Below are 14,158 nucleotides of genomic sequence, written 5' to 3'. Positions count from 1 at the left end.
CCCCCCCCCACAGGCGTAATCGTGTTTAGAGTGCACACTGGTGGCTCGGAGCTTTCGTTAAGCAGGCCTACATAGCACAGTTTTGTGTCTAGTTTTCGATGTTGGGTGTCGGGAGTAAATACTGTAGCCATGTTGGGGAGCTCACACTAGAGTGAGTTGTAAAAGTCATCACGTACGATGTACAAGTGCATTTTATATTGAATAAAGCTTAAAACGGGATTCTTAAAAAAATGTTTGCTTTTAACATATAGCCTTGGGCGGTGATTGCGGCCTACTTTTCTCACGTGTTGCCCCTGCTTGGAATACGTGGTGAAGCACGGAAAAGAAAACATAGACTATTGCAACTAGTAGTATCGGACAAACAGTAAGTAAGGATTAATGACAATGCCACTAACAAATAAAGCAGGGAGCTACGCACGAATTTTCCAAGCTGCTGAAGGGAAAAAAAACATACCAAATGGGGATTTTTCGGGATGCGGCAAGGGAATTTTTTCTTACACCATGGAACATCACTGCTACGACATTTGTTCGCACGCAAAACAGGGATCATTTGGGATCAGCGGGAGATGCATTGTTCACCTTCAGTGGACGTAAACTTGCTGATAATGATGACGATCACGTATGACCATATGAGCACGAAGGGCCCTTGCGTAAGCCTCGTGTTTGCATCACTGCCACTGTGAAAAAAGAAAGAAAGCAGGCTAGCTAGAACGAATGTAAACCTCGCAACTACAGCAGAGCACATAATAAGCCGTAAGCAAATGCGTGGTAAATGAGTAAAATTTTGTATTTTTTTTCTGTTTCCTTGTGTTACTCGCTGCCGAGAACATCTGCTACAGGAAGCCACGAGACAAGTGCGACATACCTGATGTTCTCAACGAGAGCCTCAGAAGACGAGCTTGCCTTTTAGTATATTGAAGTGCCGTTTGTCCGCAGCCCCTGCGATCATTGTTTGAGGAACGATGTGTAGAGAAACCACTTGCACGTGTGCACGCTACGAATCGACGATTATTCCATGTATTTACGTAAGAATTGTCCCGTGCCAATTGTTTACGGATCAGCGAACTACGCAGCTGAGGCGCTTTACATTTCACCCCTTGTGCAAAAGTCTGGTTTGGTGCAAGAAACTTTTCCCCAAGCACCTCACACCAGAAGAGCCGTGTACCAGGTCGGGGGAAACCTTGTACCCATTAGAAAACCGGTGGGTATTCGGCGGCACAGGGTATCGAACCCAGCACCTCCCGAATGCGAGGCGGATGCTCTGCCACAAGGCAACCGCTTCGGTCAACCATTTCGTTCAACACGCAACCCCTCCCTTGATGTTGCGTCTTTGAAAAAAGCTCCAGCGCTGCGCTTTCCTGCCCAAAGCTGGTATGTATGATCTCTGCGCTCCCGGCATGTTTACATTTCACATCCTGGAAGCTGCTTCCTTAATCCTCTTTAAGTAGAAGTTTAAAAATGTGCATTGGTCAGGTTCGAGAAAACGAACTATATACATGACCACTTTCTGCTGAGAGAACAGAAATCCGCCGGTGGCGGATAAAGTAATGGCGCAGCGAGCAGTCGGGCGGGTCTCAAGGCCAGGCGTGAGCGCTTCGAAAGCACGCGGTCACCGCCGTATAATTGGCTGCCTGTCTGTAGCGCCGTTACGGTCAACACACGTTGTAAACCTTCGTTCCGTTAGAATGACTCGTGTGTCCCGACAGGCTCGACGCAACGCCGAGCACGCCTCCCAGTGACAAGTGCTCGAAGGAGTCGGTACTCTTTCGTCGACAGCGGGACCACGGTGGGAGAGAGGAAGTTTGTGAACAAAGTGGGAGGTGCTCGTAGCCGTGTGCACCAGTTTTGGCCGGTGCCACGGGCTCACGTTGCTTTCGCTAGATGCGGCGTATGTATACGAACTCGGAAGGACCCACACTTGTTCCCAAATTTCCGCACTTAAAGCGCCTTGCTTTCCAAGCTAACAGCAGGGATGAGCTAAAAATTGAAGTTAAGAAATGCGCTCTAATTCACCGCAATGCAAGCTGCATGACAATCCTTAGTTCAGTAGCGTGGCTTTTTGGGCTTGTTGGTACATAGTTCCAATACACTGTAGCGCAGCAAAAGACGACGACACAAGAGATGAGAGACGAGCACCACGAGCGCTAACTTCCAACTTCCGAATGTATGCAATCTAACGAGCGCCTCGAATGTGTTGCCACGATTACCACGCGATTTTAAAAGGAAACAAACCCGAGGGCAATGTGCAATTCATAGCCAAAGACTGAATCCTGCAGAGTTCGCCGCCGAAAAGTTAGGATTGCGTAGAAGCTTTGCGATTTTACGCTGGAGGAATTCAGAGAGATGCTGAACGTGCAGTAATGGCAGCCGATCGAACCTATTCTTTTTCTTCTCGTTGATAACGGTGAATACACGCAAATTTTGGACGTGCTCTTTTACTGCAGTGAAGAGCACTTTTTTTTTACGTATTAAATAATAATAATAATAATAATAATAATAATAATAATAATAATAATAATAATAATAATAATAATAATAATAATAATAATAATAATAATAATAATAATGTTTATTTTCGCCACAGAATACGGAGGAGCGAAAATAGGTGGCTGGAGAAAAAGCTGCTCTATCGGCAGCTTGACGGCACACAAGCCACCTCCTTTACATCAGGAGCAATGGCGAGGCATACAGTGCACATCTGAAACACTATTTTTTTTTTTCACAGGCCTTTCTTGAAGTACAACTGCACTTGTAAAATGAAATTGAAAACGGAAATAAAGGATTCATTGTTATACATGTACACAGCACAGAGATGATGAAATAACACTGAAAGACTGAAACAGAAGGGGAAAACGGGCATGAAAAACATCAGCATGGTTCACCCGACAAAGAGGTTGGCGATGTGTCTACGCGGGATTGATATGACATCCACGCTCTGGAAGTCGAAATCATTTAAAATGGATGGTAATGAATGTCTAATTCTTTCGGTGCCGTAGCCAGTACGCGAGAAGGGAACAAACCATGGTGGCTGGTACCGAAAAGAGTAGGTTTTTGTATTTTTTGTAAGTTGTGCTAAATTTAAAACTGTTTCTGATCTTCCTTGCACTGCTTTTCTGTAGACACGTAGCAGTTTGTGTGGTATTCGAATGAGCGCAGTTTTCACAAAAACGCAGATCGCAGCAAAATTTTCAGAGAATTTCAGGAGCGCAGTCGCATCAGAAGGAAATTACTAAACATGAAGAAGGAACGGTGACAATAAGGACTGTACTTTTCGGTCCCTAACCTTAAAACTTTATATAAGCCGCTGAATGACTATATGTTTTCAGTGACCGATCAATTAAGATTAAATTGAGAATTGCGGCAACACTTATCGGCTACCTGCTCACATCGCGCGATCTGCGTTAAGCCTCTGAATTGAATGCGACGGGAAAAGGAAGGGAAAAATAAAAGCAAAGACGTCTCGCTATATCATTGCTTTTTCTCCCAAGTCCCCGCGTTCTCGTCTAGTGACCTCGCCTCACACACTACCAAATGCGTCCGTGTATATAGTGCGCCCTAAAAAACATGAGGGCCAACCTGGCCTACGATGCCGCGAAGAGCACACAAGCATTTGGATTCAGTTTGCAGATAAATTTCGTTATCACCTGGCGTAGCTGTAGTGCTACAGAAGTTCTGCGCACTGCATATTTATCACTTTGAGGTTAAAAAAAAAAACTTTGACTAGAATTGAACCAACGGGTTCAAATAGCTCTAAAAATCATCTGAAAATTTGTTTGCGGCGTAAAAAAAAACTGAAAATAAATAGAAAGATCACACGACGCGGAACAGTTCCAAAGCTTGCTTCGTTATGGCGAAACTGATTTCTGTGGGCAGTTCGCTTCGTGCTATGTCTTTGATAGAGTTCCTACTCTCTGGCTTGACCCCTTCAGCATGGGTGTCTGAATGTGCCCTGTGCTGGGGAATGCAGACTGCGCGCGCGAGACGTCACGTGGCTCAAGTCTACCCCCCCCCCCCCCCCCCCCCCCATTCGCTTTCTGGCCATCAAGCAGTAGCTGTCAGCTGCGCTCACGATGTCGCCTGTGACATCGTGATTCTCAACCACCGCTTCCTTCTGCAGCTGCATGCATGGTCATGAGCCTTCAGTGCGTTGTGCTTGCTCGGCATCATTCCTGCGCTCCATCCCGGCTACAGACGCGCGCTCAGTGTTTACAAGCACAGTTTATACAGAAAAATGGGCCTGTTGGCGCAGACCCGACTCAACTTGTTATCGTAACGAGAATCTGACTAGGACTAAAAGTAAGGTACAAACACAGCACAAACACAAGAAAGTCTTTAGGTCAGTTGCTGCTTTTTGCAGTTGAAGAACATTAGCCGCGCTTTCACTTGGTAATCTTTGGCCGGCTGTTTTGAAAAACCTAGTAACTGTTTGATGAGATTTTGACGTCTGCTCAGCGACACGTGTGAGAAAATAAACGGCGGAGTTATAGAGTATAGTTCAGTAGCGTGGCTTTTTGGGCTTGTTGGTACATAGTTCCAATACACTGTAGCGCAGCAAAAGACGAGGACACAAGAGACGAGAGACGAACACCACGAGCGCTACTAGAGTATCGCTTCCCGAAACGTATTTTAGTTTCAACTGGTTTTTATTGGCTCCACAAAAACTCAGTTAACAGTCAATTGAAACTCAACGCGTGCGTATTGGTGAAAAACATGGACTTCCTTTAGCCACGAAACGTAGAGCAGTTATTACAGCAGTAGGACGCGTAAAATCATTGCGACTGCAAAAAAAAAAAAAACCTACAACTTGGCCTCTGGGGAAACTGTGCAACGCAGTTTATAACCATTGCACGTTGATGGGCTGTCTGTGAGACAGCAGAATGAAGCCTCTCTTTCTACATACCGCCGGATCAGACGTTCACGGCGACAGGTTCGCTGAGATCTTGGAAAAGAAATATTGTTTTCTCTAAGAACAGTCCAGGCGCCCATTGTGCCGTTTGAGGCTCATTAGAAGAGACTCTGTGAACGAAATCTTGCATTCAAATAAAGCACACGGTGTCATGTGCAACAAAAGGCATCCCAATGCAGCCTAGCAGTTAAAGGTACCATCGCGCCCGGTGTTAATCCGCACTAATCCACACGAATAAAGTGACAGGCAGGAGTATCAAACGTATCAACGTAGAACGATTTTGTGAACAGCAAACGAAGACCACCACTAAAGCCCCCTGCTCCCTTATGCGCGTGTGTTCCGACACAATAAAGCACTATCTGTTTAGCACGCACTAACATCTGCACAAAGCCACTGGCGAAAAATTCAGTCTTTATACTCTTCCGACCAAGGGTGCTGGGTCGCACGAACTGGAAAGTTTGTCAATTAGATGCAGTAGATGAGCGAACAAGAACTCAGACACTAAGAATGGGCAGTAAGTTAGAAGTCCATTTCTTTGTCCTGAAATAACATTGAAGGAAAAGCCGCTGTACCAATAATTTTACGACCGCCTTAGACCAACACTGACTGTAGAGGGCACATAATATATAAAAAAAAATATTCTGACTTGTAGCAATACTGTAGTGCTTCTTTCTAGGAAAGTATTTATTAGGGAATGGCCAGAGGTTGGTTAAATGTGGTTAAACGGGACGAGGAGATGTTGCGTAATGCACATCGTGCACACAGAACAAACTGTTGACATCGCAAACGTGAATTCGTTCGGGTCAAATTTCCAGCTTTATTTAAGGGATGAAACTCTGTCGTTACGGAACATATAGCGCTAAGACACCAGGACGAACAAAGAAAGAGACAACACGAGCGCTAACTGAAAGTTAGCGCTCGTGTTGTCTCTTTCTTTGTTCGTCCTGGTTTCTTAGCGCTATATCTTCCGTCATGGCAAACCAACTCGCCCGAACAGCCACTCTGTCGTTACACAGCAATGAACTTCCATACCAGACATGAGCAAGTAGCCATGAGATCATAATACGTGAATGTAGGCTTAGTACTAATCACAGATTTGCTGCCCTGAAATATTTTCTCTGTGAATGCTGGTCGTGTGATCAGAAATTGCCAACCTAATGAGATATAGTCACACATGGAAGCTGCAATATCAAGCCACCATGGCGATAGAAAGACTGGAATGAAAGGATGTGGTATTTCTATGGCATGAAGACCACCGATGAACTTGGCTGTACTCCTTGGCTTTCCCGCATCAAGTGCACAATACTGATACGAAGGTCTATGAAAAGTCTTTTGCAGCTTAGCGTCAGTTTTTGCTGTCAATTTGGCGAGCTGCGGACGATACCTCGATTTTCTTTTTGCCGCAACATATAGGCGGGGTCAGCATACCTCCAAGCCAATCTCTTCACTTCAATAATCATGACTAGAATACAGAAGCGGAAGTTGTTTCCGTACCCTGTGAGGTCACGCAGCATTTAATTGTAATTCACGGTTACATAAAGGTGTGACTGCGCTTCAGCCATTACTGGGAAACGAAAAATTTAGCTCAATCAGAACAAAAAATTCGGCGAGACACTTCAGACTGCTTACGTGTGGGAATGAGAAAGCATGTCATGGGCGCAAGGCGTAGACGTTTGTTTGCGGTTTACGAACTGAGTTTATTTCAGGCGATCAGTCTTTTTTTTTTTGTCAAAGTATGACACCGCCCATACACATACGCGCGTATGACACCATTCTGAACGCTGTAGGTCGAACGAACTGGTGGCTTTTTGAGGAAAGTAAATGACGCAGTAAGTACTTGGTGGACACCTCAACCGCGCCGTTGCATCGCAATTTCGATACGAAAGTCTGGGAAGGCATACAATTTAAGGTGGATATGTCGTCGGTTCGAATGCCTGTCGCAAGCTAGCCTCCAACTTGACTAGCACGTGTCAGCTATATGCAACGAGAAATCGTATGACACCAACAAACGACTGTTGTACGACAAACGGCTGCGTCACAATTTTGGTACGAATGTCACCACATGAATGGCGCTAAATGGTGGGCGGCCAGTGGCGGGTGTACATAGACGAATGACATGTATGGGAATGCCCGAGGTGGCGGTGCTCGTCTTGCTATGTGCGCCATACGGCCGCGTGATGATATCGCCCTATTTTTCTTGTCATCGATAGGATTTTCTGCACCATCTGGGAGTAGACACACACGCACCGCCGGCTTTGCTCGTAATGGGACTAGTAATGCTCTCGCATTAAATGAGGAGCTGAATTAATGATGGCGTAACTGGTGGCTTAACCCAATCCATGTTTCCTCCGAGCAACGGGAAACCATTTCAAACTGTTTCACTGCATTAAGAAAAAGCGAATCACGTTACGGAGCCTGTGGGATCAGGAGCAAAGCCGACAAAGCACTACTTTCTTATTCAAGCCTGATGTGTATGGCAATCAAAAGTAGTAACACATCACGAAGAGGGTTCATTCTAAATTCTCGGAAGGAAATCGTAATTTCACGGTTCCAATTTTCACAACTGCAGTTTTTCATTTACCGCTAGTAACTGAAAATGCGGGACTGCACAATGAAGTCAAATTAAATAATAATAATAAAATCATAATAGAAATAAAAACTGCACTTGAGCTACGCGGCACACCGCAGTGAAGGCCTCCAGATAGAATTCGACGAACTTGGCTATGGAGATGCGGCCGCTGCAGGCTGCATTCCAGCCCGCCAGCTCGATTTCACTAGCAGAATGTCAGGCTCGCTGAGCCATCGCACCGGGTCACCGCACTGGCATTATAATGCAATTCAAAGCTTGCTCATGAAAATTTTCAGACATGACTCGTGTTTATGATAGTTCAAACACCTTCAAAAGGCCCACATATCTAACGTTAAAAACTCTGTCTTTCCACAACTGCTTTTTAAATATCGTGCCCTTTAATTTAATGGTCGCACACACACACACACACACGAAAGAAGCAAGAAACCACATTGCACTTGTCGTCAACGCCTTTGCACTGAAAGACACGTGCACCGTACATGGGAGACAAAATTAATCGAGTTTCACGGCTCCAATAAAAAAAGTTCGCGTATCGTATTTCTCTGCGACTAGAAAACAATCGAACTTCGTTACATTTAAAAAGAAGTGTTTTCTGTAGCATTGTGCGAAATGCAGCGCAGCAGAATCACGTTGTGTATCGAGATTAAAGCAAGGTGTGTTGTGAAAAACTGTTCAATCAGCAAATTAACAGCTCTTAAAGAATTATGACACTCATATTGCGATCTGTCTGTATAGTCGAAACGCATTCCTAAGGCGCCCGTGTGCTGTGCGATGTCAGTGCACGTTAAAGATCCCCAGGTGGTCGAAATTATTCCGGAGCCCTCCACTACGGCACCTCCTCCTTCCTTTCTTCTTTCGATCGCTCCCTTATCCCTTCCCGTACGGCGCGGTTCAGGTGTCCAACGATATATGAGACAGATACTGCGCCATTTCCTTTCCCTAAAAAACCAATTATTATTATTATCACTTCCCCCTCTCCGCCACAACAGTCCGTTGTTGTGGAGCAATTTTTCAACAGCGAAAGCAGCAAATCAAAATCGAAACTGAGTCCGTGGCTAGGCACCATGCTTCGTGTGGCGTATCGATGACGCCACGTAAATTACTAGAAAAAACACTCATGCGCGCGTTGAATGGCTGAAGTAGCGACTGAAAACGATTACTTCTGTCATAAAATGCCCGGGGCGACCTACTACAAGCCTCAACACTGTGTTAATGAAGCTAGGAGCGGGCATTAACGAGCGCGTAGCGTTCATGACGTCAAAAATGCAACGTTGCTCGTAGAAATCGTCTGAACCACGGAAAGGGCGAACTTTAAAAACATTTGCGCACGAATTAAATGTCGTATGGCGACCAAACTTGGTTAGAGGTAATCAGGAACGAGAGGAAAACCAACAGAATAAGTTTAATCAGAATGCGCTAATCCAGAGCTGCTCTTTAAGGAAGAGATGCATCCACTGGTATCGCATAGCGCGGAACTAAATCGATACTACCCTCTCATAATCTGTTGGCGCTGGAGTGGAACCTACGAGGACCTACTCAGGCGTTAGAGATTGCGCACGGGAAGAATAAGTGCCGACTGCGGGGAGCTCTCTCGTACGGCACGCTATTCGTTGATTACGCCACTCACGAAAGTGGAGTAGTCTTGCTACCCCTTGTTAACCGAGTACACGGTAACCATCATGCACTTGATCATCTATAGCGGCAAAACTGCATGGCTGTCACCTCGTGAACAGCGAATTGAGAGAGGGTTACAGGGCAGCCCTAGCGAGTCGTGGGAGGAGGTCCTGCCGACTTTTCTTTTAAAGCCCCTCAGTCGTCCACATTGGCGATTGTTTTAGTGTTGGCAAACTTTCTGCACGTTCGCATCATCACGCCGCCAAAAAAATCTGGCGGGTATCTCCACGCAAGCTGCCCATGCTCATGTCTCTCTGTTCACCTGCCGAAACGTCAACACTATCCAAGGGAAGGACGCCCCTATCAGTTTCACTTTACCAGTTTATGCATGAACTGAAGCAATAATGTTCGGGAAAGTACCTTCTGTAAAACTGTTCGCCAGTGCATCGAGTTCTATAAACCTTAAAGGCTATCTATGCCTTGTGCGTCTGAAGTTTTCGCTAAACTTTACACTGCAGTTTTGCAATTCTGTAAGGTACCTTCGAGGTTTTGTGTATAAGCGTTGGACGTATTGGGTTTCAACTGAGATAACGAGTGACTAATACATTCCCTGTATTTCATTTGCAATCCTCAGTCCTGATAACGATGTTTACTTGTTCGCGAAAATCTTCCCCTAGTCACAGGCGTTGCGCGTTTCAGTTAATCGCGTTGTGAAAAAACACAGAATGATGACTCGGCTATTTGCACCGTTGTGCTTAAAGTCACATTCTTGCCTCGAGTCGGTTCAGGGTCGCTTCATTGTCACATCAGGGTAAATTGTATAATGGTTCTGTATAAATATTGCAAATATGTGATAGCTGCATATCGCACTCACCTATGGGCAGAAAGCTGTAGGTTAACGGAAAGACTTGAAATTAAATTGAGGACATTGAAGATAACCATGCCTAAGAAAATGACGAAGTAGGCATAAGAGACAGGAAGAGGACAGAAAGGTTCAGGGGAAAAAATGCGAGTTAGTGACAGCCTAGCTGAGATCAAGAACAAACGGGCATGGGCAGGGTACGTGGTTTATATGGATTGTGGTTTATGGGGTTTAACGTCCCAAAGCGACTCGGGTTATATGAGGGACGCCGTAGTGAAGGGCTCCGGAAATTTCTACCACCTGGGGTTCTTTAAGCGTGCACTGACATCGCATAGTACACGGGGTTCTACTCTAGAACTTCGCCTCCATCGAAATGCGACCGGGATCGAACCCGCGTCATTCGGGTCAGCAGCTGGGCGCCATAACCACTGAGCCACCGCGGAGGCTACATAGGCAGGTCATACGTTATGCGGATAGTAGCCAATCGATGGTCCCCTATAGGGTGGTAACGGAGTGGATTCCTAGGAACGGCAGGCTTAGCAGAGTGTGGCATAGGGTCAGGTCGGCGGATGAGATTAGAAAGTTTGCAGGGCAAACGTGGCCGCAGCTGCCGCAGGACAGGGTTAACTGGAGGTCAACGGCAGAGGGCATTGTCCTGCTGTGAACGCAGTTAGGCTGAAGATGTTGATTATGTGTAATGCTTCACTGCTCTAGGCTGCTGGCTGTTATTCTCTCGCTAAAAGTTTAGCCGCATGATCAGACAGCTCATTGGAAGATTTGTCGCTCCGAACTGCCCTCTGATGTCAGCAGTTCAATCAATTAAGTTCAGTGTGAAATTTTTCACTGTTAAATCAGACAGTATGCCATTGAACCACTTCCTTCAAGTATATTCACAAATTGTTGCCTGATGACGCGTAATTATTTGCTTGGAGGGTGCTTTGGAACGATAACCATGGCAGAATATAACAATCCGTTGTAGCCATCGTGTTTTCTCGGCGTCAGCTAAGCGTGCAATTCCTCATCCAACTGAAGCTCTCACGTCGCATTGCTCGCGCTCGTCGACATCTAAGATGCCGTTGCAGTTGACACGTGGGCATCCCGTCGCGTCAAAAGTATAAAGTTAGTGGAGGGAGTTTAGAACGGAGACCCCCCCGGTGTCCCATCAGAAATATAACGCCGCGATATAGAAATATATCATTTGACCGTGCTTGTCTATAAAACTGATCTCCGAAGGCTCCAGTTTAACAGGAAACATGGCGGTGTCCCGCTGAAGCCGGCTTCGCAACCGCTGCTTTCCGCAGTGCACGCTGCGTTCGCGACAAATCGGTGGGGCGCAAGTGTTCAGCTTCCTTTCCAGCTTGCTTTAGCCACAAAGTGTGCGCGACATGTCGCCGGTCGTAAAACTGGATCTCGACCGTCCCTAAGCCTAACGGGTGGGCGCCATCCTAACGTGGTGGGAACATGGCGTCAGAGCGAGAGGGACGTCTGGCATGTGTGGCCTCGGCTCAAGAGCAGAGTATGCAAATGAGTCTGACGTGAGATTCGTTTACTTTTTTTTTTAGCGCTGTAACGCTGGCATGAATACTGGGAATTTCGCAAGTTTTTGTGTTAAGAGCTCGTAAAGCCAAAAATGCACTTTCCGAAACGAAGAAGACAGCGAATTAATAAAACATGATCTACATGGCGTTAATGATAACCAGTCGATCATTACCGAAGTCGCGCAAGGAAGTTCACTACGTTACCATTCTTTAATGTGACGGTCGGCGGGTGAAATAACATGCGCTCTTGGCAGAACCAGAATCGCCTTGGTACCGACTGGTCATCTGCCGCCCGATTGTTCGAGACCGCTCTGAGTTTGGTGCCATACCTGAGCCATGGGGACAGTGCTTGAAGACAATTAAACGAGAAGCGCGAGATAAAGGTGGGGGAGACCTTTTGGCGCACCGCTATTATTGGACTTATCGGAGAGCTCTCTTATCAGCGTGAGGGGACGCGATAGGAGGCAGGTCGCCTCGCGGGGCCCCGCATCGAGCTTTCTGGCGCGAGTTTCTCTGCTCGGCGCTGGTTTTCGCGCCGGGCCGCGAGGAGCCCGCGCAAAGCGAGCCGCAGTGCACGCGCTTGCATCCGAACGCATTTCTCGCCGAGCGCCGTAAACGTGCACGCAGCCACGAGGAGCGAAGGGCAGACGCCACGAACGCTGCAATGAAAGGTCATCTTTCATCGCCGCTCTGCAGAATGCGTTATGCACAATAACAGTTTGGGAGCAGAAAAGAACGGGCGTGACATTTGAGCGGACGTTCGCCAAAGGGCGCGTGTGTCGTGAGCGCAGAGGGAGAAAATGAGCGAACAGAGGGAAAAGAAAAAAGAAGCCAGTCTGACTGTGTAGTGTGTGTTCGAGATCGACGTGGCGCGGCGCACATGTTGGAGCCACCTGCGGTGCATGAGTCGCGCCGTAAATAATAAGGGCGGAGAATGTGTAACATCCGTGCCGCGTTCCCTGCCCGGCGGGTGAACGAGGGGGTGGCGCCGGACACTCGTCCCTGGCCCCACGGGACTTGCAGCGAACAACGCTCCTGGGCGCCGGCCGTGGAACGTTGTTCTCTGCAACCGAAGCGGTCGGCCCCCGGGCTCAGGGGAGGTCCGCGCGGACTTCCCCCCGCTACGCCTCGGGCGAGCAAGCCCAGAGGACGGCTGGCGCGAAAGACGCCGCGGTGCCACGTACGCAGTGCGGCGCGCAGGGATTCGGGGCGGCAGCCCTACCTTGTTGTTGGCCAGGTCGACGACCAGCCACGAGAAGACGACCGTGTCCTGTTCGTCGCTGCCGAGCGCGTCGCCTTGCTGTCCGGCCGTGACCAGGTGCACAACCACGACGAACCTCGTGGCGGCCATGTTGCGTACGGTGTGGCGGCGATCAGCAGCGGCCGAGCATGTCCCGCGGCTCAGCAGCGGCCGCCCGGGTTGCGGGGCCACGCGCCGGCCAGCATGGTCGTGGAGCAGCAGCTGCCGGGGGTGTGCGCGCTGGGGAGAGGCCGCCGGTCGTGGACGCCGTCCGTTGCGAGTGCGATAAGCGTGTCCCTAGTGCAGTTGTGCAGCAGCTCTGCGCGCCGACGCAGGAGAAGTTAGCCCCCCGAGAAAAGACCAAGCCCCGAAGCAAAACACCCGGCGAAAAAGTCCAATAACCGCCACCACCACCAAGGAGACAACACCAACCCCGCTAGTAGGACTGTGCCGGCTCCCCGCCGCGGGGGGCTGCGCGGGCGCTGCAGTCGAGCGAGGCCCCCTCGCCACAGGTGGTCAACACGGGGAGGGATTGGGCCGCCTACAGGTGCCTCTCACCCGCCCGCTCGTGACGTCGCCGCCAGCAACAGGTGGAACGGGCTCCGCGCGCCGCCGAGCGAGGAGGTGCAAAAGAACAAAAACCGGGGGAAAAAGAATACGAGCAGACAACGTGGCCTCTCCGCTCGCTTTGTCCCGCGGCCTGCGCCTTTCTTGCGTGCGGGGGCCTCGTTCGGCCAGCGTCACTGCGCCAACTTCCTCGCGCTGTCGCTGGTCCCGAGGGGGCGCAAAGTTTCCTTCCGAGCCAAACCCAGAAGCGCGACCTTTCCTGCTTGTATTCTCGGGCGTACACCGCCGCCCTTATCTCATGCGGCGGGGCCGATACGCGCCGCGCTGGCTCTCATCTCACAATCCGCGAAACCTGGCGGCGAGAAATCATGCGCGCCTATTGGGCTCTGTGTCCGACAGCTGGTTCGATCGGTTTCTGTGGCCAGAGGAGACAAAAATTGTCCTCGCGTCTATCCGAACGCTTTCGGCCCACAGGGAGACGAGCCCGGGGTGAGTAACCTCGCCTGGTTCCAGTCTCTCCCGTTTCTTTTTTTTTTTGTTCTTTCTGCGCGTCTTTCCTGTTCGCCGCGTAATACGCCAAATCACGTCGCAACATAAATACATCCGCGCAGATACCGTCCCCGGAACGTCAAACGAAATGGGCACAAGCAATGATAAGTACGACGGCCAAGAAGCAAGAATCATGAGAGGCGCTCTACTCGCCGTTCCATGGCACGGGAAAAAAAAAAAAAAACTCACTCGACGGGACTGGTCAGCGAGCAGACCAGATTCGGGACCGAAAAGAAGTCGCCTAAACGGCCCTGTCTGTGAGAAGGGGCAAAAAAGAATCAACAAAGGATGG

General features: G+C 48.7%; 1 protein-coding gene across 2 annotated transcripts in view; it reads right to left on the bottom strand.

Moving 5' to 3' along the window:
- The window catches only part of fus (epithelial splicing regulatory protein fusilli), a 124,072-nt gene extending 110,417 nt beyond the window's left edge, over positions 1 to 13,655 (bottom strand). The window contains exon 1 of one of the 2 annotated variants that reach the window (XM_077646355.1): positions 12,733 to 13,655. In XM_077646355.1, coding sequence (XP_077502481.1) covers positions 12,733 to 12,861 — 129 coding nt within the window. In that variant the 5' untranslated portion in view covers positions 12,862 to 13,655. The remainder of the gene's footprint in view (positions 1 to 12,732) is intronic. The other variant, XM_077646356.1, reaches the window with a different exon arrangement.
- Between the last annotated feature and the right edge of the window lie 503 nt (positions 13,656 to 14,158).

The sequence above is a fragment of the Amblyomma americanum genome, chromosome 1, assembly GCF_052857255.1.
Source record: "Amblyomma americanum isolate KBUSLIRL-KWMA chromosome 1, ASM5285725v1, whole genome shotgun sequence".
NCBI classification, from domain to species: Eukaryota; Metazoa; Arthropoda; class Arachnida; order Ixodida; family Ixodidae; genus Amblyomma; species Amblyomma americanum.
This window is presented reverse-complemented; position numbering and strand designations above follow the sequence as displayed.